Source organism: Bicyclus anynana, chromosome 26 (genome assembly GCF_947172395.1).
Source record: "Bicyclus anynana chromosome 26, ilBicAnyn1.1, whole genome shotgun sequence".
NCBI classification, from domain to species: Eukaryota; Metazoa; Arthropoda; class Insecta; order Lepidoptera; family Nymphalidae; genus Bicyclus; species Bicyclus anynana.
In genome coordinates, this window is record NC_069108.1 from 1,496,568 (window position 1) to 1,522,120 (window position 25,553).

The 25,553-nt window shown below is 36.1% G+C and overlaps 2 protein-coding genes across 4 annotated transcripts in view; both read right to left on the bottom strand.

Annotated features, from left to right (window-relative positions):
* Positions 1 to 25,553, bottom strand: part of LOC112050788 (zinc finger protein 260-like) — a 190,619-nt gene that overhangs the window by 8,832 nt on the left and 156,234 nt on the right. Inside the window, exons 1-3 of one of the 3 annotated variants that reach the window (XR_008252161.1) lie at positions 4,409 to 4,914; positions 3,182 to 3,276; positions 70 to 264 (exon numbers count right to left, since the gene is read on the bottom strand). The exons of 1 other annotated variant lie outside the window; for it this stretch is intronic. Coding sequence is in view for 1 of the 2 variants with exons in the window: in XM_052889574.1 (XP_052745534.1) it covers positions 3,182 to 3,276; positions 4,409 to 4,753 (440 nt within the window). In the remaining variant the exon portion in view is untranslated. Of the gene's footprint in view, positions 1 to 69; positions 265 to 3,181; positions 3,277 to 4,408; positions 4,915 to 25,553 lie in introns of those variants that run through there. One more of the 3 variants, XM_052889574.1, reaches the window with a different exon arrangement.
* On the bottom strand, positions 5,703 to 25,319 carry LOC112045538 (uncharacterized). The gene is made up of 3 exons (XM_052889577.1): positions 23,964 to 25,319; positions 23,254 to 23,351; positions 5,703 to 10,818 (listed from the first exon to the last, which is right to left on the bottom strand). Exons 1-3 carry the CDS (start codon positions 24,300 to 24,302, stop codon positions 7,605 to 7,607), a joined length of 3,651 nt encoding a protein of 1,216 aa, XP_052745537.1. The 5' UTR covers positions 24,303 to 25,319; the 3' UTR covers positions 5,703 to 7,604.

A 25,553-nucleotide genomic window follows, 5' to 3' on the forward strand; every position in this document is an offset into this window, starting at 1 on the left:
AATCGTAAAGTTAAATAATATTTAGGGATGTATTACAATTTGTTTTTGAATATTATTAAATCAAATTACATATCCACGTAAGATTTTTCTGCTTTGCGTTGACGAAATATCCTTTGACGTTCAGCATTCGATTTCGGTACTTTATCTTTTTTCTTTTTAATTTTTTTTTCATTTTTAATTTTCTTCAATTCTTTCTGACGATGATAATATGCCCTTTGTCGTTCACGATCTTTTTTTCTTTTTAGCTCTTTAAGTTTTTCTTCTCTATAAAACGAAAATAGCCAGGTATAAATAGTGTAATTACACACCAAAACAATTATTCATTAAATTTGAACAAAAAGAACAATATTATGAGTTTGTTCATCGAATTTCGCGCGATGTATGTATATATAGATATAATGTCATATATACTTTCTCTGCGCGGCGTTAATGTACAAAAAACAAAGGTACTACAAACTAATGCCGGTCGGAGTGGGGGGTGTGAGGTTTATTTTCGTTACGGAATTTACGATTCGGTCGTCGCGCTTAAAGTCCGCGATAAAAACTGTGCACTAGCTTAATAAATAAATAATAGGTGCAAAGGATTATTGTCCCCATTTAAAGAGAACTAATATGAGTATTACACATTTTTTTTATTAAACTAACCACTTGTGAAAAATTGGCTCCTGTGCTAGGTACTACTATTGCTGCTATCTTGGCTGTTGGAGGTGCCCTGGACCAGATTCGAACCCACACCCTCCGGAATCGGAGGCAGAGATTATATCCACTGTCACGATCATATCACGGCTCGTGACATGGCATGTATCACATACAGAAGCAAAACTTGGTCCCTTACACAAAATCACAGATAAAAACTAGCTAACTGTCAGAGGCAATGGAGAGAAGAATGTTGGGTGTAAGACTAAATGATAGAACCTCAATTGAAATAAAAAAACAGAACCAAGCTTACTGAATTGGTCACATGTTACGCTGCAAGACCGACAAATGGAGCAAGCAGGTAACATTTTAGTACCCAGAAGATGGTACCAGACAATGTGGACGTCCAACAAGAAGGTGGAAAGATGATATCTGCCTAAACTTAGGGCCTTGCTAGACCAAGAGTTGCGGCCAGCAGAGTGCAGTGAAAGCAGTTGGAGGAGGTCTACGTCAGGAGACTACAAACAGGGGTCATACTGTAAACACATCAAACTCAAAACTTATTTATATCAAACGCTGTTAGAAATAAATGGCTATTTATTTATTAATCCATACAAATATTATAACCTTAAAAGACTTTGTTTTTTTCGCTTGAACGCGCTAATCTTAAGAACTACTGGTCCGATTTGAAAATTTCTTACTGTGTTAGATAGCCCATTTAACGAGGAAGGCTATAGGCTATATTCCTACGGGAACAGGAACCAGGAGGGTGAAACCGCGCGGCATCAGCTAGTATAATAAAAAAATTAAACGCTATCTATAGTGATAAATATTCAACTTTTACAAGTGTAGTGTAGTGCATTTAGTTGTTGCACAATTTTTTTTATATTAAAACACAAGCAGACCAGTTTTACCCGCTTTCTCATTCCCGTAGGAACATGGGGATAAATATAGCCTAACACTCACAAATAATGTGTTTTTTTATAAGTAAAAGAATTATCAAAATTGATCCAGTAGATCCAAAGTTCACCTCCTTCAACCTCACAAACTTTATCTCTATAAAATATTTGCATAAGTATACATAGCTTCGCTACATACCTACATAATTCACTTTTTCGTTGAATACTGTGTAATTAATTAGTAAGGTCTTAATAGAACTATGCTAAAATAAGTTTTCATTCTGAATTAGGTATTCATAGGTGATATTTAAAGTATCCAAAACAATATTAGTTGTAATATACTTGTCGATCTTCATTAGCCTGATTTCTTTTACATTTTGTAGTATAGACTAGAAGTTTCAATAGTCAATGTACATTTATTTAAATTAGGCTTACTTTACAAGCACTGTTAAAATGTCAGGTGTTAATATTATAAAATAATGGTGATAATAATTAGTTGAAAACTTAAAATTAAATTTACGAGGGTTAAAAATGCCTTAGTCCCAGAAGAGCACAAAACAAACTGCCTGCCATTTTTGCCTGATTAATATTATCTACAACTACAGGATAACAATCCATAATAGGGATGATGACAGTTTTTTAAATTGTATATAAATTAAGAGTATACTAATAGTAAAGCAATTTTGTAAAAGGAACAGGGTATCTGCGATCATTACTTTCGGAGCTACAGGGATTTAAAGAGCCAGATTTGCGGCGCTGCCGCGGATCCCTGAAAAACGCCCCATACAAAATGGCTCGAAAAAATGACGTCATAGGCAATGTAATGATCGTTAGATTTGTATGCGCGTTCAAACAAAATTACTAATATCTTTGTTATTTGTGCGTTTATCTTTATAGTTCATATATTAAAAAATGTCACGTTTAATGTAAGGAAGCTAAAACTGTATGAATTTTCATCTAATTACGATAAAAAAATTTTAATAGTTTTTGAAATTTTATAATTTGATTTATTTTGCAAATATCCAGACAATCTTTGCTTTTTATGTATAAATTAGTTAACATTGACCCTATTTACCCGAATGTATCATAAAAATCAATATATTCAAACCTAGTCATCATCCCCATTATTTTTTTGTGAATCTATGCAAGATAAATAACTTTTAACAGCAATAAATAAAAAAAAATTAAAGCAAGGTAACAACTGCATTACATGTACAACTGGCAAGTGGCAGGACACAATGTGATTGGTGATGGATTTTAATGATATTGGTTTTTTTTTTATTCTTTACAAGTTAGCCCTTGACTACAATCTCACCTGGTGGTAAGTGATGATGCAGCCTAAGATGAAAGCGGGCTAACTTGTTAGGGAAGGATGAAAATCCACACACCTTTCTGTTTCTACCGGAACACTTAATCGGTTAGAGTTACATCTTTGCAGGTAGGGTAACTGGCCATGCCTCCCACCAGCCAGACCCGGACCAATTAAGAAAATCTTAACTGGCCCAGCCAGGGATCATACCCAGGACCTCTGTTTTGTAAATCCACCACACTTACCACTGTGCCACTGAAGCCGTTAAACAGCTAAGTTGGTTTTAATACATTTAGCTTAAATTTGGACTTTGCAGTTTTGAAACTAAAAGACTCACTTGTCCTCAAGGTGCGTCGAGTGCCCGCCAGAGCTCACAGCTGCACGAGGCTCACACACTCGTGACCTCGCACCTTTACTGTCAGCATTGCTGTTCTGTTAGACAAAGACAGGTATTTTTGATAGATTCCATAATAACAGCATATCACATGAACAAAGATTTTTTCTTTTGTTCCATGAAATATCATGCAATCAGTCAATAAGACTATGAGCAGATAGGTTTTAGGTTTGATTTTGGTATGTCATGAGAATCCCCCACTATATTACAGCCTTCCTTGATGAGTACTGTTTATCAACAAAGAAATTATAAATGAAGGTAGAACACGCATGTCATTTCATAACTTATTTATTTTAAATTATGTATGGTTTGTTTATAAAATGTCATATAAAGTATATTAACGATATCTAATTGCTCTAAGCTTATTAATCACATTTATTCTCATTAATTTAAGAACAAGTCTAATTATAAATTATTAGATGTGAAATGACTAGCGATTTATACCCTCATATTTAATTTGTTTGTTGGTAAACAGTATTCATCAAGAAAGGCTGTAGAGACATTCATATTGTTGTTAAGCTGGATGTGTAATACTCCAGGTATTACACATCCAGCTCCAAGATTCTATTTCTTTTCAGGCGTTGAGATAGTCTTATATAGTGAGCTGAGCTGCCAGTGGATTGGGATGGTGTTCCAATCGTTGTTTATAAGTCCTGCTACACTGTTGGACTCCCTCTTTCACTGTTTTGATACACAGATACTCATGGATCTCGCTATTTTTAATGAACCATGGTGCATTGCACATTGCACAGGAGCCGTAATAGCCCAGTGGATATAACTTCTGCCTCAGATTCCGGAGGGCGAAGGTTCAAATCCGGTCCGGGACATGCACCTCCAACTTTTTAGTTGTGTGCATTTAAGAAATTAAATATCACGTGTCTCAGACGGTGAAGGAAAACATCGTAAAGAAACCTGCACACCAGAGAATTTTCCTAATTCTCTGCGTGTGTGAAGTCTGCCAATCCGCATTGGGCCAGTGTGGTGGACTATTGGAATAACCCTCTCGTTCTGAGAGGAGACTCGAGCTCAGCAATGAGCTGAATATGGGTTGATAATGATGATGATGATGTAGTTGCTCAGCTCTTTGAATTATTGAGATGCTGGAGTCACTAGCGGAACCCCAGAGCTGTATTCAATGAACAAGTATAGAAATTATTAAATCTATCTCACCTGAAGATGCATGTTCATGTGTGCATAGTAATCGTCTTCATGGGGAAAATCCTCTAAACAAATTGTGCATCCAAAACTAATATCACACTTCAACAAATCCTGTTCTCTACCTACATGTTCAGCAACTGTGGAGCTCGAAGGAGTTTGTTTCCATTGAAGAGCTTCCTGGAAAGCATCGGCCGGTGATTCTGGTTCACACTTAATTCTCTCCGTAGACACTGAGCACTGGGCATGAGACGCAACAAACTCATCATATTCAATCTTCACTTCCACCTTTTCATCTAACAGCACATAGTCATCGCTTACTTCAGATTTCACAACAACTTTATCAGCTCCAGAGTGCATAGTTTCTTGATGTGTTTGTTTTGATTGAAGTTTTCTTGTAAGCAAGTGTTTATTGGTCCAGAGAAAGGGTTTTAATGATGTAGATGTATATTATCATTACAAATCACTCAAAGTAATTCAATTTTCTGAAGAAATTGGAAATAATACAATTACTACTTGTATAAAATGTATACCATGTCCAGATTGAATTGCGCTATTTGGTAAATAAACAAACCCTTTTGTCGATGCCAAACTTTCATAACAGTTTTCAGAACCATCAAACTATTAAAACACGCACAAACACTTTGTTCTTTACAATCCACCTATGGAGAATCATACAAACGTAACATTTTTTTAATTTACACAGGGTTTAATCAAAATTTTTAGAAATAAACGAAATTAAACACGAAATTATGCACACAGATTACATTTAAATGTTAATTTGACGTTTCGTCTCTCTAAGGTTGTGCCAAGTAAAATTGTCACCACAGATTAAAAATGAACGATTTACCGATTGTAAATATCGAATGTATTCCGTTCAGTATCGATATCGTAATTGAGTAATTTGAATAAAGTAATTTTTTCATAGCGCTGTTTAGTTAGTTACGTACTTATATGTTAAAAAAAGATAATGCGTTAACAAGTACTGCCTAAATTTTTTAGTACTCTTTTAATTTATAACAAACAGATACAAATGAAAAAAATGTCATTTGATAGGTATTAATTAATATGCAACAGAAAGAGGTAGATAGTTAATATCGCGCGTATTTTGACTGTGTGATTAGTGTTGCCAACTTAGAAGTGAGTTTTTAAGTAAAGTGATTTTTTACAATTGATATAAAATTCGATTAGTAGTAGTTCATTCTCGATATAGTTCATCAACGGCCCATCCCTAGGATGACGTCACAACTAATGTCAGTGATGAATACGGCCATATTTGTTTACATAATTTTGCAATTCTAAAAAAATGAAGTTTAAATACATATATTTATAATAATAATAAATTGTAAAACTGAGAATAATTGATAGGTACCTACAATAAATTCTAGTCACAGACGACAAATGTCCCTAAATGTCACATGTCACGTCACTATCAATATCAATTTAACTACTATCGACCTTAGACCATTAATAAGAATGGACTTGTTTCACACCCAAATTCACCAACAAAAATGTCTGTCGTTTTTTGCCGGACGAGGTAAAGTCACACATCGAAAACATTTAACACCATTAAGTATATTCTGTGTCTATACACTACACACAACTATAAATTTGACTCGCAATACACACACGCGTAATTCTTACACAGACTAACAAACACATTGCCACAGTAAAAATATATACATGCAGTATTGTAACTCGACCGTATTTTTGAAATAAATACCTACAGCCGCGCGGTACGTAAACACGTGATAGGGAAAATTTTGATAAAATTAAGGTTTAAATATTTTCAAATGAAACGTTACTCCATCTTTTACTAAACTACAAGTTTTTGGCCGTTTTTTATGCCATTTAACTACACAAACCGGCATATTTAGGGAGCTCTTTACACGACGAAAACGATTACAACATAGAAACATCGATTCTATAGCAACAGTTTTTATAAACGCGTTAGATCATAGATTTTTGATCTTTGCCAGAGGGGTAACGGTTAGCGAGGCAAGTCCTGTTATTAATGGTCTAAGCTGTCGATACAGTTTAGATTAGCAAAAGTTGACATTGACAATCACAGCAGCCAACGTCAAAGTATTGATTTTAGTTTCGTAAGTTTGTGTTGCAATCGCTATTAAAGCGATGTGGATAATGGGCGTGGAAAAAAATATTGTAATAAAAACAAAAAACCCGACTGCATATTATGGCGTTTTTAAAGCAATTTAAGGATTTTTTTTGTTTAATGCTTCTCTGTCTATGATTTAATGATTCTTTTACTTACCTATACCTTGTCTTATTGACATTTGACAATATTACATGACATTGACAGCTTAGAAAGAAAGAAAGAAAAAATCTTTATTACAGCATTATGCCACACAACACAATATGCTCATAATATCATATAATGCTAACAAATAATATTTTCATATTAAATAATATGACAGGACAATACACTGCGATGTGTGGCATAATCCAATAAAGGGCCCCAACTCAGCATACCTCTTGCTGAGCATGCAGCGCTAGTTTTCAGTTGGAACCGTTGACCAGGTGCCGCCACAAACACAGCACACAACAACCTTATTAACCAAAGTAAACAATACAAGTAAAACTTAAAATAATACATTATAACTAACTAAAAATAAAAAGGGAAAAACAATAAAACAGACAATGTTTATTACAAATAAACAGTAACAACGTGTGAATTAAAAAACTAAAAACAAAATTACATAGTTATATCATATATTATAGTATTTACAAATATTTATTATATATTTTTACCTATATGAAGGAAAACTCCGCCACATGGTGTTGGAATTCAATCTGCTTTTCAAGTAAAAATTTCTTTAAAAGTTTTTTAAATGCGAATTTAGATTTTAGGTTTTTCAATGGAGGAGGAATGTTATTCCAACATTTAGTGGCGGAGTAGGTAAATGAACCTCTAAAGGCGGCAGTACGGTGAGGTGGTATCCGCAATTGATTTCGGCAGCTTCGACGCTCCGTTCCACCACCATCACCCGCCCAAGTGAATTTATTAAGAAGGTATATGGGTTTACCTTGATTGAAAACACCGAAAAGTAGACCTGCCAAATGATACTTTCGTCTGGATCTCATTTTTAGTAACCCAAAATTATTCAAAAATGGAGTTACGTGTGCTTTTGGGGGAACATCAAAACAAAACCGAGTGCAAGCATTTTGCACTCGCTGTATTAGACGTTTAGTCCTACATAGAATTCGTGGGCCATACACAAGTGTCTGAATTTTGCAAAATCATCATTGCTTCTAGCTCTTGCATCACTTTGTCGATGTCAATATTGTTCTCATAAAGTTTTCTGCGTTCCATGATAGTTTCCTTGTTGTCATTGAATAATTGTATAAATTTATTACAATCAACAATGTCAGCGACTTCGTTGCGAAAGGGCAAGTACAGCAGTACCATCTCACGTTGATAATTGACAGTTTCATCTATGTCGTAGCATCTGTATCGTATGATTCGACCGATCAGACGTTTGCGATATCCTCTCGATGTCGTTCTTTCTCCAGTCGGCGGTTCAGGATCGTCATCTTCATGCACGTTCGAGTCGTCTTCATTGTCAATGAAATCACGAGAGTTAGCATACCACGACGCAAACTCGGCCAAATATACATCTTGCAAAGATGGAGGTCTTTCTTCATACCGCTGAATGATGTTTTTGGTCCACACGTCTGTGCTGTCCTCTGCGATTCCTTCGCGATCCAATTGTTTCCGACGTTTGCGGCAACGTTGTCTCTCTGAGGGCCACACTGTTGGTATGTACACAATTTGACGGCTTGCTTCGCTCATCGGCTGTCGTAACAAATACCATGCTGCTTCTTGCGCCGACATTTCAACTGCATTGAGAAGTTTGACACTCAATGCTTTTAATTGACCAGTGTAATCGCGGTCAGGATGTTCTTCCATCATTTTAGTCAACTCTCGATTCAAGTTACCCATTCCACGAGCTGATTTGTTCATGTATTCCACGACGTACTGTGCGCAGCTGTATTCATCTAAGATAAACTGAATATCGATGTTGGAATTAATTTGACCAGCAAGGTAAGGGTTGAACGTGTTTGTCATAAGTTGATCGAAGTTACGTTTAAACAACAAAGTTGGCCTGCGAAGGGTTGAACGTACTATATCAAGATATGCATCAAATGTCAGACCATGTTCCCTCAGAAAGTCATCCATGCTAGGGTATGTACGTTCGCTGAGACACGTTCGTAGCTCCTTGGATTTTTTTTGGAATGTTGACCGGCGTCCATCAGTCTGAGGCATTGGAACCAAGACTCGAGTAGCAGGCATTGGCCAGTACGGGATCCCAAATCTGCAAGTCGTCTCACCTCGCTTCGTGCAGGTGAAAGTGTGCTTGTGAATTTGATTGGCGTAGATGGTCTCGTTGGGCATATCTTCTTTGGCGACAGAACTCAGCTTCTCCACGAGCTCGATGGTCATTGGCATATTTTCTGACACGGCCTCGTGTGGATCATTATTCAACCACACCAAAATGTGTGCGTGGGGGCTTCCTCGATGCTGGAACTCAATGCGAAAGAAATAATCTTTAACAAAGTACTGGCCAAATGGATTATATGATTGTTTTGCCTTCAGCATATTCATCAATGTACCGACGAGTTTGTGGAAATATATGCAGCACGTAACTGGATCGTCGCTCACTAAGTTGCACCGCTCTGACGTGTTTAGATCTTCAGCAACTTTTCCAGGATACTTGTTACTCAATTTGAGGAGTAAGTTCAGTAATATCAACCAGCGTACTTCGTTTGCACTTAAAGTGAGAAATATGGTCGGTTTACCTAGTTTACGGAGCATCGCAAACAGATCTCGTTTGCGAGAGGCCCAATACTGGACGGAATTAGGTACTGACTTCATGAAGGCAAGATTTTGAACGACAAATTCTTTAAGAAATTCCGGGTCCTCCAACATGCGTCGAGTTACGTTTTCCGTGGTTGACACATTCCGAAATGTGCTGTAAATGCCATCTACCATGCGGAGACGTAGAATCTTCATAGCAACGTACAAGACTTTTTGAGGCGTGGCTCCGCGTCTGTCACTTCGTCGTAATTCACTGGTTGCCATCATGTAAGGTGTCACTGAAACTCTCATGTGGAAGCGACGAGGCTGGCCGTAGTATATTGCAGGAAATGATAGTTCTTCAGCATGACGGTCGTAAATGATGTTCAGAGGCATGGCCCGATGTCCTGGTGCGATGTCGAGGCAATCCTCTTCGTTCCACAGTAGTGTATGCTGCCTGGAAGCAAGAATTTCTGACTCCGGAGTACACTCGGCGGCGATTGTTTCGATTCGATGAGCCGAGTCATCCTGCAAATCTTCCTCTGGTGGCACGACAGTTTGCAGCCTTGACAAATCTACTTTGATATCGTACAAGCGATATAGACTTGAATTTTGAAGTACATCCAACCATTCTTTGATTGTCCTTTTAGACATGTAGCTGCTGATGTAATTTGTTTTGTGTGCGAGATTCCGTTTGATGTTAACATTAATGACGTCGTCCTCATCTAAATGCCGGGGCAAGCATTTTACCATGTCTTCTACGTTAACTGGAACGTTGATCACTTGACCAATAATTCCATAAGAGAAGTCATGACGCAGACGACGCACTTGCATGAATGGCAGACGTGGTGAGATTAATCGTTCACTAATTGGATCCAGTGGCGGTAAGCCAGGAGGTATTTCTGGATATGAGAAGCCATTCACTTTTGCAAGGGTAGGAAGCTTATGTTTGTTCAGCGAAAATCTACAGGTGTTGCAAATATGCGTATAATACTCTTCGCGTAGTTGCCTATTTTCCTTAACGAACCAATCCGATATGACCTGTAGTTGTGCAGCAGTGATGATTTTAAGGTCATTCTTGAACCACAATCGGTCGCAAACAGAGCAAGCGTGGCCAAATTCGTTGTCCAGAAATGTAGTTTTAAACCTCTTTATTGACGACGACCATTTGATATTCCAGGTTGATTGTTCCGGTTGCACTGCTGTGTGAGGCGGTGGAGTACTTATTTGTGAAACAATTTGAGCAGCTCTACGCTGTCTGTAAGCACGTTGTCGCTGAGCGCTGGTCTGGGCAGTAACTGTTCTTTCCACTACCACAGGAGCAGACACTGTGGCTGACTCTAGCGTGCCGGTGTCAAGAGCTGAGTTGGCGAGTCTACGTTGCTTGCATCTACGTTGTCTTTCGGCGGCTGCTTTTGCAAAATCTGCTGCCTCTGCAGGAGTTCTTTCCGCGGCCTTACGTTTTCTATACATACTTTGTCGTTGCGCTTTGGCGTTATGGGGTGTGTGTGGCACAGCGAAAGGTATGGCAGACGTTGGTGGCACGATATCATCAGTCTCCATCGGTGTACTGGACGTTGAAGGAATTTGTACATCTGGCTCCTTTGTACTAAAATTGAACAAATTAGAATTTATTGTTTCTCATATTTTTAAATGTTTTCAAATACAGTGTAAACTCTTTATAACATCATTCTTTATAACGATAAACTCTCTATAACATAGAAAAGATCACAATTTGGTTGGTTTACCTTAAAACTCACACATTTATACACTCCTTATAGCGCAGCAGCCATTCTCTATTACGAAGAAATGTGTTTATATTTAAACACAGAAAACCGTCATTATCGGTGTTATTGTTTATGTTATCTTATCAAGTTGCAAAAGACGCCGACTAAACCTTTGAGGTCCCGAAACTGCTGAGGTCGTAAACAGCCGTTTCGCTTTTGTTATTGTTAATTGCCTTGAACACGTTCTTGGTTTGCTTGAAAATGATGGTCTCGAACTAAACATCTACGAATCGTACCTATTATCAGAAGTACTGGCAAAGCAAAAAACGTCAGGCAAAGTTAACTGACTATATGTATTAATTTTATCAAAAACATATTAAAGATTATAGTTAATTTGGTTGTTTTTCTTTCTTCACTCCATATAACAATAACTCTCTATAACGATAAAAAAGATCGGTCCCTTGAGTTACGTTATAAAGAGTTTACACTGTACTTATGAATATGAATAGTCAATTTAAAATGAACAAAATTTGTTTGTGTTAAATACCTGTTTTGGTTCATGTTATGAATTAATACTAATTTGGAAAATTAACAAAATTTGTTTTTGTTGAATTAACTTTCTGTTTCAAGAATTTTTAAAAAATAAAAGTAGTTTTAAAAAGTTACTAATATAAATAATTAATTTGAAATTTCACAAAATTTGTGTCTGTTAAATTCATTTTTTATTTCAAATTTTTGCATAAATTGAACTTTGTTGAAACAGTTATTAATATAAATAACAAATTCAAGAATTCACAAAATTGGTTTATGTTAAATCAATCAGTTGTTATAAGTTATTAATAAATTTAACTTGTTTTACATTGTTATAAATATAAAAACTAAAGGAGACGGGAACTTCTGGGCCCAAGTTGTAATAGGTTGAAACATAGCTTAAAAAATCCGTTATTTTTTTCTACTAAATCATTGAAAAAATCAGCTCAATTCACAATCTGGAAGATGAGAAATGTAAAAAATAAGATAAGATCAAAAATAAAATAGGTTATCGATAATTTTAATCGATTTGCAATCTTTTTTTTTATAAAAATATAAAAGAGGCTAATGGGAATATAAATATTCTAACAATATTAAAAACTATTTAGTCCAATTTAATTAATGTAAGTACTGTGAATCAAAAGATCTATGTAATAAATAAAAAATCGATTATCATTTACAAAATCGATTCACGAGTTAATTACTGCTCTATTTTTATCTATGTTGACAGTGACATGACACTGACAGTTCCCGAACGACCATTCGTAAAGAGATCACTTGTTTCGTATCGTGTTTACTGCGTATGCGTTTTGAGTGTGCTTTCCATTGTTTTCATATAATATTCTTCAACCACTGCTTTTTTACGGACTTCTGATCTTGCCTAACATAAACGACCCTTGCTATCACACCGGACACGAATTTTGTTTACACGTTTGACTTTGGCTCGTTATTTTGGATTATTGGCCGGCTTATCGATTGGAAATCGACATCATGGATCTTTGTGTGAACTGTGGCATAGCAACTACTAGTTGTAATACCACAGGCCGACGAGTCTTGAATGACGAAATGATTCTCTCAGTGATTCGTCGATGGCGTACACCACAGCCTGTAAGTACTCGCTTATTTATTAGCTACCTGGCGTCTATCAATTATCTATAGTTTTCCTTACAATGTATACCATCAATGATTGTTAACATTTAAATACTAAAATCAGCTAAGTAACATCATTGCCCTACATTTTACTGCTGCACACAGGCCTCCCCTTTTGGAGACGGATTTAGAGTGTAGACCAATGCAGGTTACAGGTGGGGCCAAGCATAGAGTAAACAGAATTTGTTGATATAAACAATTTTTTCAATATTTCAGGTGAACAACAGTGATTATATTTGCCAAGCTTGCTGGAACTTGGCTCAAACATCAGCTATTGATCAACCAAGACAACTTGGCCACCGTAACGTTTGCCTCCGCTGTGGTCGCTCTCTTGCATCTCGAGTCACTCATCTGCTTTACACAGGCTCATCTCGTGAAATGAGAATTTATAATGCTATAGAAGAGTGGATTATGCCTCGAACTGTAAGTTAAACCAATGTACTTTGTTATTTAAATAGCATGCCTCATGGATTTTGAAATGATAATATTGCATGTTTGTGACAGCCTCATTGTTTAGGTTAGCCTAAGTACTAAGGCTTCAGATCACGAGATCCTGGGCCAGGCTGTGGAATAATACTGTATTTTTCTGTCTTATAAGAGCTTTTCAGTCCACTACCTGAAGCATAGGCTTCGGAGAGCATACTAGGCTGTTGGTCCCTGCTATTATTATCAACATGTAATAGTGATTATTAAGTAAGCAATATTTGTTGTTGTGGGGCCTGCTAAAGAGTTGATACATTTCAACCTTTTTGGATCTTTTGTACTCAAAAAGGAAGCAATACAAAATACCTCTCAACATGCATATGGAGTGGTGGGTCAAAGTTCCATATCCCTGTGTGGAGGGGTCCCTATGTGGCAGTGTAATGGGCCGTTAATAAACTGATTAAAATGATTTATTAGATTAACCAACAACCCTATGTGTCTTACCAAAGTTCAGCCTAATTTAAGTATATAATTATATGTAAAATTCTAATGTATGTGTGAATTTCACTAAATTCTTCCTAAACGGCTGGACCAATATGAATGAATTTTTGTATGTGTTTGGGTGCGCCCTGGATGGCTTAGATCAGTTTATATAAATAAGAGTGTAGTATGACTTCTATAATGAAGGTGATGTATTTTTGTTGTAGATAGAACAAGGAAGCCACATATGTCATAATTGTTGGGTGGCTGCAGACAGAGCTGCTGTCCATATGGTCTCAGACCCATCAACTTCCTCCCAAGGAAGCTCCTATGAAGAAATACAGATACCTGCACAAGTTCTAACTGAGCCTCCTGCTAGCCAGCCTGAAGAAGATAGAAACAACCAACCAGAACCTACTATCGTATTACCAGGATATATGAGAGCTGTTGAAACAGAACGTTGGTGCTTTATTCAAGGGTGTCAGAGAACAGAGAGGTATAGAGTTCCTCTTTTTACTAGAAAAATGTTGCTCAATCGTTATAAGTATTATGTTCCTGAGAATAATCGTCTATGTGATATTCATTTAGTTATTGAAGGCTGGGATTTTCTAGAAAGTTTAAGATCTAATTGTGTACAGAATTTTACTGCAAAGCACATCCAGGATATGATGTCCCTAAAATAAGTTATTGATTGTGGATTACTTCATTTTGACAGCATTGATACCATGGGAGAACATGTTGTACATACATGGGTTGGGTTAAACAAAACACAGTTCAACCAAATGTTCCATGAAGTGCCTCAGTTATTAGAAATACCAAAAGCTTCCCTAGCTTTAGCAGCATATCTAATGAAACTTAGAACTAGGGATAGTGATGAACGGTTATCAATTTTATTAAAAGTGGATACATAAAGTGAGAGACCTACTCACGGAATATTTTGTTCCTAGATTTCTAGGCTTAAATCATATAAATAGACAACAGATAATAGACAGAAATCTCACAATACCAAAAGCATTATTTGGTAACTTTGAGGGCATTGACAGGCCTATTGTCATTTTTGATGGGACATACTCTATATTGAAAAAAGTTCAAATTATCTCTATAAAAAAAAAACTGTTAAAGGAATATTTTATTCAAGGCGATGCCTTTATATTGGACAGGGGCTTCCTTGATGCAACAGGGGTAACGATTCCGTGATTGTTGTTGAACCCCTGTTGCATCAACATGGATATAGAACTTATGTGCCTGCATCTTTAGAGGAGGGTGAAACACAACTTTCTACCATTGAAGCAAATAAGTCGAGAGCAGTCACCATATGCCGTTGGGTTGTAGAAGTAGTCAACGGTAGATTTAAACGAGATTTCAAGTTATTTCGCCAAAATTATTTTAATGTGGCTAGTAAAAATTTTATTAAAGATTTTAAGGTGGCTGCTGCTTTATTAAACAGTTTTCACCCTCCTATAGTCGATCGTGTAGATGCTGGGGAAATATTAGATCAGATAAATATGAATATGAATATTGAAAATGCCTTAGCAGAAGTAATTATAAATGAGAACTATAATAGGCGTAGGTCGAATTTCGAAACCATTACTGTGCATAACGATAATTTAAATGATTTTCCCCAGCTAACCCACAGTGAATTAATTCTCATATCATTAGGTATTTATCAAATTAAGCAGGCACGTTCATATTATGGAGAGCATGTAAGGGGTAACGATAGTTATTCAATAGAAGTGTGCAGGGAGGTCAGCAGTAGCCTACTTCGAGAGCTGTCAGCTTCAAATAGCTCATGGCTACTTCGGGGACGCATACAGTCTAGACATAAAAGTCGAAAAACTTATTTTGTTTATGTTTTAGTTGACAGCTCTCGCAGACAGTAGAGAAGCAATATTGAATTATTATTGCAATTGCATTGTAGGCAAAAGGACTGTAGGCTGCTGCGCACATGTTATGTCAATAATATGGTACCTTAGTTGGGCTAGGTACCAAGAAAATATAGTACCCCCTGCACAATTCTTAGATGATATATTAATTATAATTGAAGACGAATAAAAATCAACTAAATAAAGCGTTTTATTTTATCACTCTTTACCCTTGATCCTTACTTACCTTACCCTCATTATTATCAACCCATATTCGGCTCACTGCTGAGTTCGAGTCTCCTCTCAGAATGAGAAGGGTTAGGCCAATAGTCCACCACGCTGGCCCAATGCGGATTGGCAGACTTCACACACGCAGAGAATTAAGAAAATTCTCTGGAATACAGGTTTCCTCACGATGTTTCTCCGTCACCGTTTGAGACCTTACCCTACTCACCATGATCTCATCGGTCATTTAAATTCTATCTTATCATTCATACCATTCGAAAAGTAAATTAACAATGATCTTAGTTTAATAATAAAATCTCACACTTGAAAAATTAGCTATTCATTATGTAATATCAGCTGTTATCTTAAATAACCTCACTTTTACTAAATCTCATATATCTCTAATTCCAGATTGACAAATTCTATAATATTTTCAGTGAAACTTTAATAATATCTAAGCTATCCATTGACACTAATTTCATTCTTTTACATTCGTGGCCCAAATTGTATGAAAGAGTTTCAATCTCCTTTAAAAGTTAGAACATTTATTTAAATCACATTAAAACAAATTCACATTTGATCTTTGAATTTGTAAATCGCGCGCTTACTACCTTGCGCAGTGATTGGTCGTCTCGGTTTGAATGTTTGAAAGTTTCGATTTGACAGGTTGGAGGTTAAACATTGTTATTTCAATTTTTTACATAGCAAGTCGCGCTCATTTTTTCAAGTTAAACAAATTATTATTGGTTGAGAAACGATTTATACTACATTTTTGATTGAAAACTACCACAACATTGTGATTACTACAACATAACCTATTCACTTATGTCTTAGTCATTTATTTCATCATGTTATAGTATCAGTCTGAAATTATTTTTAATGAATGTGTGGACTTAGCTATTTTTCCGAACCTAATGAAGCATGGCAAATTGATACCACTTTTTAAATCAGGAGACAATCAGATCTTAATAACTATAGACCGACTAGCGGACGCCCGCGACTTCGTCCGCGTAAATTTCGATGTCAACTTTACTACTACCCCTACCCTACCCTACCCCTACCCCCACCCTACCCTGAACTTACCCCTACCCTACCCCTACCTTACCTACACCCTACCCCCATCCTACCCCTACCCTCCCCGTACCCTATCCCTTTCCTACCCCTATCGCACCCGTACCCCTATCTCACGCCTATCCTACCCGTACCTCTACCCTACCATTACCCTACCTCTACCCCTACCCTACCACTACCCCTACGCTTCCCTACCCGTACCCTACCCTACCCTGTAACTTCTCTATCTTACTCCTACCCTTAGCAAAATCGGTCCAGTCCTTCGAGAGTGGTGGTATGACCAAGAGAAATAGAGACTTCTATGCTAATAATATAAAGAGGTAAAGTTCGTGTGGTTGTAGGAGGTAATCTCTGGATCTACTGGACCGATTTGGAAAATTGTTTTAACAATAGAAAGCTACGTTATTTGCGAGTGTCATAGGCTATGTTTGATCCCCATATTCACACGGGAACGGGAACTACGTAAATGAAAGAGCCGGGCGTCATATAGCGGAATTTCTGCGTCTTTTAGAAATTTTGTATTATCTCCGAAACTATTTAAGTAATTAACATACTGTAAAGGGCAAATCTTATCTCCATAATATCCTTGTGATTATTAAATAATTTATTTTAATAAGGATTAAAGTTTAGTTGTATAAATAATGACGTAAACCTAAGTATATAAAATTAATAATTTTTAAAACACAAAAGGTACTATATCTGCTAATATATAGAAGATAGATATATGGTGTCGCGGACTTTTTTGTAGAACTTTTAAAGATACATAAAGTCTCCATACATTAATTTCAATTTTACACAACAGTTAAGGCAGCGCATGCGAATAAGTCTGTTTAAGAGGATTTTCAGTCCGACCTGTATGACAAAAACTGTGATAACTCGGCTAGTATATATGATACCAATATAGCCTATAGCACTCCCCGATAATGTAGCATTCTACTGGTGAAAGAATTTTTAAAATCGGACCAGTAGTTCCGAAGATTACCCCATTTAAAAAATGTGACAAACTTACAAACTTTACCTCTTTATAATATTAGTATAGAAGTATAGATTACAATATTGCCAACACTTAGCAAGGTCTTTGAAAAAATCATATTAAATCAACTTTTATGTCATTTTAATTAAAATAACTTGTTTCATCCTGAACAGTATGGTTTTACAAAAGGTCGCAATACAACTGATGCAGGGACTAAACTTTTAAAACATATTTATGAAGCATGGGAAAGTTCTAAGAATGCTATTGGTGTGTTCTGTGATCTGTCCAAGGCGTTCGATTGTGTTGACCATAACACTCTTTTACTCAAGTTAAGCCACTATGGCATCAAAAGTGTTGCGCTTGATCTCATTGCCTCTTATCTCAGTGATAGAACACAAAAGGTATGCATAAATGATATAAAGTCTCACGGTCCCACTACCAAAATGGGCGTCCCACAGGGTTCAATTTTGGGTCCTTTTTTATTCTTAGTGTACATAAACGATTTACCATTCCATGTCAGCGGCATATGTGAGATTGTACTGTTTGCTGATGACACATCCTTAATTTTTAAGACGGACAGAAATAAAGATAACTCTGACGACGTAAACCGTGCCATGTCGCATGTGTCGCATTGGTTCACTGCAAATAATCTACTTTTAAATGCCAAGAAAACTAAATGTATTGAGTTTTCATTGCCAAATGTAATAAAATTAGATAAGTCTATAATGATCGATGGTGAAACACTGGAAATGGAGAGTTCCACAGTTTTCCTGGGAGTGACCTTGGATTGTAAACTTCAGTGGGGTGCTCATATAGAAAAACTGTCTGGTAAACTTAGCTCAGCGGCATTTGCAGTGATAAAAATAAGACAGTTCACTGATGTTGATACAGCTAGGCTCGTTTATTTTGCGTACTTTCACAGCGTAATGTCTTACGGTATTTTATCGTGGGGCAAGGCTGCCGATATACAATCTATATTTGTACTTCAAAAAAGAGCAATTCGAGCATTATATAAATTAAAATCACGCGAGTCCCTTCGTCAAAAGTTTAAAGAAATAGGTATACTAACAGTAGCCTGTCAATATATATATATAACAGTATAGTCTATGTAAGACAAAATATTAATTTGTACAAACGAAAAGGAGATTTAAACCCACGTCTTACTAGACACGGGCATAAGTTAGTTATTTCTGCATATCGTCTCCAAAGAGAAAAAAAATCTTTTGTAGGTTTGGGTGTACTCTTCTATAACAAGATCCCCAAGACTGTGATGGACCTGCCAATGCATAGCTTTAAGCAATGTGTTAAAAAACATTTACTTAGTCGAGGTTACTACAACATTGATGAGTTCCTTAAAGATAAAAGCGCTTGGAGGCCATTGGATCAGCTTCCACCTTCACACAGGAAATAAAACTATAAGAAATTGTAATTGTTATCAATTGTAAATTATAATACTGTATGACTTTTCAAAAGAGCAACTGTTGAGTTTCTTGCCGGTATCTTCTCAGCAGAACCTGCCTTCCGAACCGGTGGTAGAATCTTTACAAATAGTCAACTGACGTGTCAAAAGTGCTTGTAAACTGAGCCTACTTGAAATAAATGATTTTTGATTTGATTTGATTTGATTTGAAATTATTTACCTTTGCTGTTTGAATTGTTGCGATGGACGAAACTACCTTCACATTATCACTACACAATTGTTTTACAATTAACTGGCAACGTGTAAACTTGTATGCAGGCGCCTAAGCGAAATAGAAGCGCAAGACATGAACCGGTGTGTATGCCTATCTCTCTCACTCTTTCTCTCTCGCTCTGTCTCTCTCGCTCTTAGGCGGGCTAACTGTGCTGGAGTGGAAGGGACGCGTGCCTTTCACTTTTTATGTCTGTCTCTCTCGCTCTTATACGGGCTAACCATGCCCGAGTGGAAGGGACGCGTGCCTCTCACTCGCTCTCATTGTGAGCGCATAACGTGAACGGAGCGTAACGCAGTTTCTTGAAGTGTCACCCGGCAAACCAATTTATAAGACGTTGTCACGTCAAAATTTAATTTGGCTTCAATAATGAATGTTTCACTATAAATTCTACTATGATTAGAAAAATTAATAAATTTTTTAATGTCCATATTAATAACAAATAAGAAAAACATTCGTCCGCTGCACGCCATCAGCTGATTTTGAAATACAATTCTGTCAGTCTTAATAAATTTATTCCATAATATGCAATTGTTTTAATGCATTAATTTCAATAAGAATGAAATTAAAATTAATAATTAATTTAAAAACATTATATGCAATAAAATTTATGTGAATCTTAATATACCATTAGAGTAGATTTTACATTTTACAAAACACACCAAATATATGCGTGCTTAATCCACAGATAAATGCATACTTTAATTATAAAAATATAATTAACTTACTGATGACTTGATAGTGTGTCATAGTATGATTTTACTTTCTTTGCAGGAGGCTGATCACTTTCACTCTCTAAATTATCACGGTCAGACATTTTATTATCAAAAAGTAATTTTTTTTCAACTAAAACACAGGTTATGTGTAGTAAACAACACTGTATACAAAACAGAGTATACACTATAGGCTACAAGCTCAGTGTAGAGAGATGGCTTAACGCTGGATCGAGTGGGAGAAAATCGCACAATCGATTGCACATGGCGACGCGTCGCCACACCGTACACAATACAGCATATAGGCTGTATATACAGTGTGTTATAGGAAATACCGTCCGGCCCTTAAGGGTGTACTTAGGTATCGTGTATACATTATTTTTATGCAGTCCTTATTTTTAAAGAAATACATTTTTTTCCCTGCACGAAATTAACATAGAAAAATACAAAATTATAAAAACTTACATGGCAACACAAAAGTTGAGATAGGTTAATTATTAGTAAGCATTACTACATAATAAATATTATGCCGCCATCTATGTTTTGTGCTGCGTTTACACGTTTCTATTCAAAGCGGTATTGAATGGGCAAGTAAACACACAAGTACACACAATAAAGTGATGGGTTTGTCAAGGTGCTTTATCATCTTGTGCTATGTACAAGCATGCATGCGTGCTTGCATAACTGGCGTGTTGTGATGTGTGTGAACACGAAAAGTTAATTTACGCAGATGGATGATGGCAGATGATTAATTCATCTGCCATCATCCATCTGCGTAAATTAACGCCAGTGGTTAGTGGATAATTTTCCACTCCTTGAACATACATTACACCAGAAACTATCCCTTTTACTCTGGAACACAGTAATAGCTCTGTCGCAAATAGATCTACTACTACTAATTTAAGTCTGCATTTTGGGCGAGTGGCGCAAGCAAACTAAACACAGCATTACAGACATTGCAAGTGTCGGCGGCGGCGCGGTGTTTCAAAGACAGTGGGCGCCGAAAACGATGGTACCTACTACCTACCCTTTACGATATGCGGCGTGGCATTGTCAAAAGGCTTTCTATTTAGCCGACTTTTGTGCCACAGGTGTGTGGGTAGGAGGTAATCATCTAGATTACGTACCATAATTGATAGTACAGTGTTGTCACTTTTTAAATTTTCCAAGTTTTGGGACAAAATGTTTAAAATTAGAAACTTTATTATCACGATAAAAATGCTTAATTATTGAATAATATTTTTTTAAATATTTTTTCTGTTTATAATATTATAATGCTTACACGCACATTTTGGATCGGACGGTATTTTAAATGGATGTTGGATATGGATGTTTCATATCAAAAAAATGGAAGAAAGGTAATGACTACATTTCGGATGGACTTCCGGTTTACGTGTTGTCAAGTTGAACAGTGTGTGTAACATCGTGAGTGTTTAAAAAAACATATCGAGAGAAATATCAACTACCACAAATAAATATCAAAACTTGAGCGAGTGAAAACAACAAAACTTAACTGGTGAAACATAATAATACCAAACATTCCAGGATAAACTCAGTTTTTACTAGTGAAAAGTGCCAAAAAACGATCACAGTGCTATATAAATCCATAACTACGGTACATATATCTACAACGTGTATTTCCGGTGTACACTGTTTACAGCCGTCATAGACAATAGACATTGACATCTGACGTATCGTATTGGTGTTGCTACTACAAAATATAAATCTACCAAAGAAAAGTGTTGCCGACCTTAAACAAGTGTTGCCACTACCAAATAAAACCTACCAAAGCGGGGAAAATCTAAAAAACTGAAAAATGGACCAAAGTCAAATGGATACCTTGATTTTAAAAATGAACCAAGCTTTTATAGTGAGAACGGAAGAAATTAAAGAAGAATTTTCAAAACAAACCCACGCCCTCACTGAAAACTTCAATAAAACCATGGGAACTACAATAGATGAAAAACTGAACCCTTTAATGGAGGAGAACAACAGACTCAAACAGGAAGTGCTATTTTTGAAGGAAAAAATTCATAACTTGGAAAAAACTGTGAAGAAAAATAATATTATTCTACACAGCGTTGAGGAGCGGGAAGAGAATCACTCTAATCTTATGGAGGTGGTCCTGAAAACTCTTAACGACATGTCAAAGGCTGCAAAAATAGAAGACTTTGACAAATGGGAAATAAGCGAGACTTTCAGGCTGGGAAGAAAAGACAACAAGAAAAAAAGACCGATACTAATAAAACTTACCCTCACCTGGAGAAGACTTGCGATCCTACAGAACAACAAACACTTTCCAGATAATGTGTATGCTACGGAAGACTTCCCAAAGGATGTTCTGCAAGTCAGAAAAGAGCTAATAGCAGCTCAACAAGACGAGATAAAGAAAGGAAACTTGGCTATTATACGCTAAGATAAACTCATAATTAAAAAAAATAAGCCAGGGAAAAGTCAAGATAAACGAAAACGCTCGCCCACAAAAACACCAGAAAACATACAATTAAATAGAGAGGGAGACAGCCTAATGGCTCCAAACAAAATAAACAGAGCAAACAAACTCGAATTCACAAGTCGTTACAGAACAAACTCACTATCTGAAACTCAAACTCCAAAAAAACTAAATCTGCACGCTAAGAACCGGAAGATCATAACCGACACAACTAAAAACACAACAAACAAAGCAGCAAAAGATCCCAATCCGGCTGATCACCGTGGGATGTCCGATCAAAACCCTCCAGCTAGGAAAAACAACAAAAGATGTGAAACATTACAAATCACAACCCTAAACACCAGAACACTTAGAACCCAAGAAAGCCTTCTAGAACTTGAAAGATGGAAGGATGACTTAAAGCTCACAGCAGGTCCAAACTGGAGAAGGGTCGCATTAGAGAGAGAGCAGAGGAAGTCGCTGGAGGAGGCCTATGCCGAAAGGCACACTATGTTAAGAGATATTCTTTAAAAAGAAAATGAAAACAAAATGTATTGTATATAATATTGTAATTTCTTAACTCAGAATAAAGGGCTATTATTATTATTATTATTATTATTTTTATTATTATTAATGACTATATTACATACTCTGCCATACTACCGGCAGTAAGCAATGATCCAGCCTGTGGTGGAACTGTGGAACTCGCTAGCCTAGAAGTTAACACATTTAACTTAAATTTGGACTTTATTAAACTAGTAGACTCACTTGTTCTCAATGAGGTAAGGCGAATGCCAGCCTGAGCTCACAGCTGCACTAGGCTCACACACTCGTGATGTCACAAATTCACTGTCAGCTTTGCTGTTCTGTCAGAAAAATAGGTAGGAAATTTTGATAGTTTCCACAAGAACAGCATGTGTTTGCTTAAGTTCTAACACCGTGCTAGTCCAAAAAATGCCATTTTGACTTTTATATACCATTCGACAGAGGATCGAAAGACGGTGCGGCTTATATCTTATATTTTGACGTATCAGAAATAGGGATATCAATCAATGAAAGGGCAATGAAAGAGCCCTCAAATTTTACTGGTTAATTAATTAGGACAAAATGATGTGGTATAGAATTAAATGTTTTATGTTTTCAAGATTATAAGTCTACCTGTTATTTCTATTTTATTTCAAATAAACATTTTATATACAATTACAGTCTTTATAACTCCGCGTAAGTCTCCTCATTTCATTTATAATAATGTAAATAATGATTTTTTATAACAACAAACAAACAAATGTAGAAAACAATATATTTTTAAATTTCATAAAAATAATCCATATATTACAATCCCTATCCCTATCCCTATATTTTATGAGGCACAGTTTTTTTGCTCTCCTAAAAAGTTGCAATTTTTGAATTTAGCAGTGTTAGAACTTAAGTGACAATATCACACGAAAAAAATATAGAAGTTAGTAAATCTATCTCACCTGAAGATGCATGTTCATGTGTGCATAGTAATCCTCTTCATGGGGAAAATCCTCTAAACAAATTGTGCATCCAAAACTAATATCACACTTCAACAAATCCTGTTCTTTAGCCACAGGTTCAGAAGCTGTGGAGCTTGAAGCAGTTTGTTTCCATTGAAGAGCTTCCTGGAAAACATCGGCCGGTGATTCTGGTTCACACTTAATACTCTCCGCAGACACTGAGCACTGGGCATGATGCAACTCATCATATTCAATCTTCATTTCCACCTTTTCATCTAACAGCACATAGTCATCGCTTACTTCAGATTTCACAACAACTTTATCAGCTCCAGAGTGCATAGTTTCTTGATGTGTTTGTTTTGATTGAAGTTTTCTTGTAAGCAAGTGTTTATTGGTCCAGAGAAAGGGTTTTAATGATGTAGATGTATATTATCATTACAAATCACTCAAAGTAATTCAATTTTCTGAAGAAATTAGAAATAATACAATTACTACTTGTATAAAATGTAAATACATATATTTATAATAATAATAAATTGTAAAACTGAGAATAATTGATAGGTACCTACATCTACAATAAATTCTAGTCACAGACGACAAATGTCCCTAAATGTCACATGTCACGTCACTATCAATATCAATTTAACTACTATCGACCTTAGACCATTAATAAGAATGGACTTGTTTCACACCCAAATTCACCAACAAAAATGTCTGTCGTTTTTTGCCGGACGAGGTAAAGTCACACATCGAAAACATTTAACACCATTAAGTATATTCTGTGTCTATACACTACACACAACTATAAATTTGACTCGCAATACACACACGCGTAATTCTTACACAGACTAACAAACACATTGCCACAGTAAAAATATATACATGCAGTATTGTAACTCGGCCGTATTTTTGAAATAAATACCTACAGCCGCGCGGTACGTAAACACGTGATAGGGAAAATTTTGATAAAATTAAGGTTTAAATATTTTCAAATGAAACGTTACTCCATCTTTTACTAAACTACAAGTTTTTGGCCGTTTTTTATGCCATTTAACTACACAAACCGGCATTTTTAGGGAGCTCTTTACACGACGAAAACGATTACAACAAAGAAACATCGATTCTATAGCAACAGTTTTTATAAACGCGTTAGATCATAGATTTTTGATCTTTGCCAGAGGGGTAACGGTTAGCGAGGCAAGTCCTGTTATTAATGGTCTAAGCTGTCGACACAGTTTAGATTAGCAAAAGTTGACATTGACAATCACAGCAGCCAACGTCAAAGTATTGATTTTAGTTTCGTAAGTTTGTGTTGCAATCGCTATTAAAGCGATGTGGATAATGGGCGTGGAAAAAAATATTGTAATAAAAACAAAAAACCCGACTGTATATTATGGCGTTTTAAAGCAATTTAAGGATTTTTTTTGTTTAATGCTTCTCTGTCTATGATTTAATGATTCTTTTACTTACCTATACCTTGTCTTATTGACATTTGACAATATTACATGACATTGACAGCTTAGAAAGAAAGAAAGAAAGAATCTTTATTACAGCATTATGCCACACAACACAATATGCTCATAATATCAT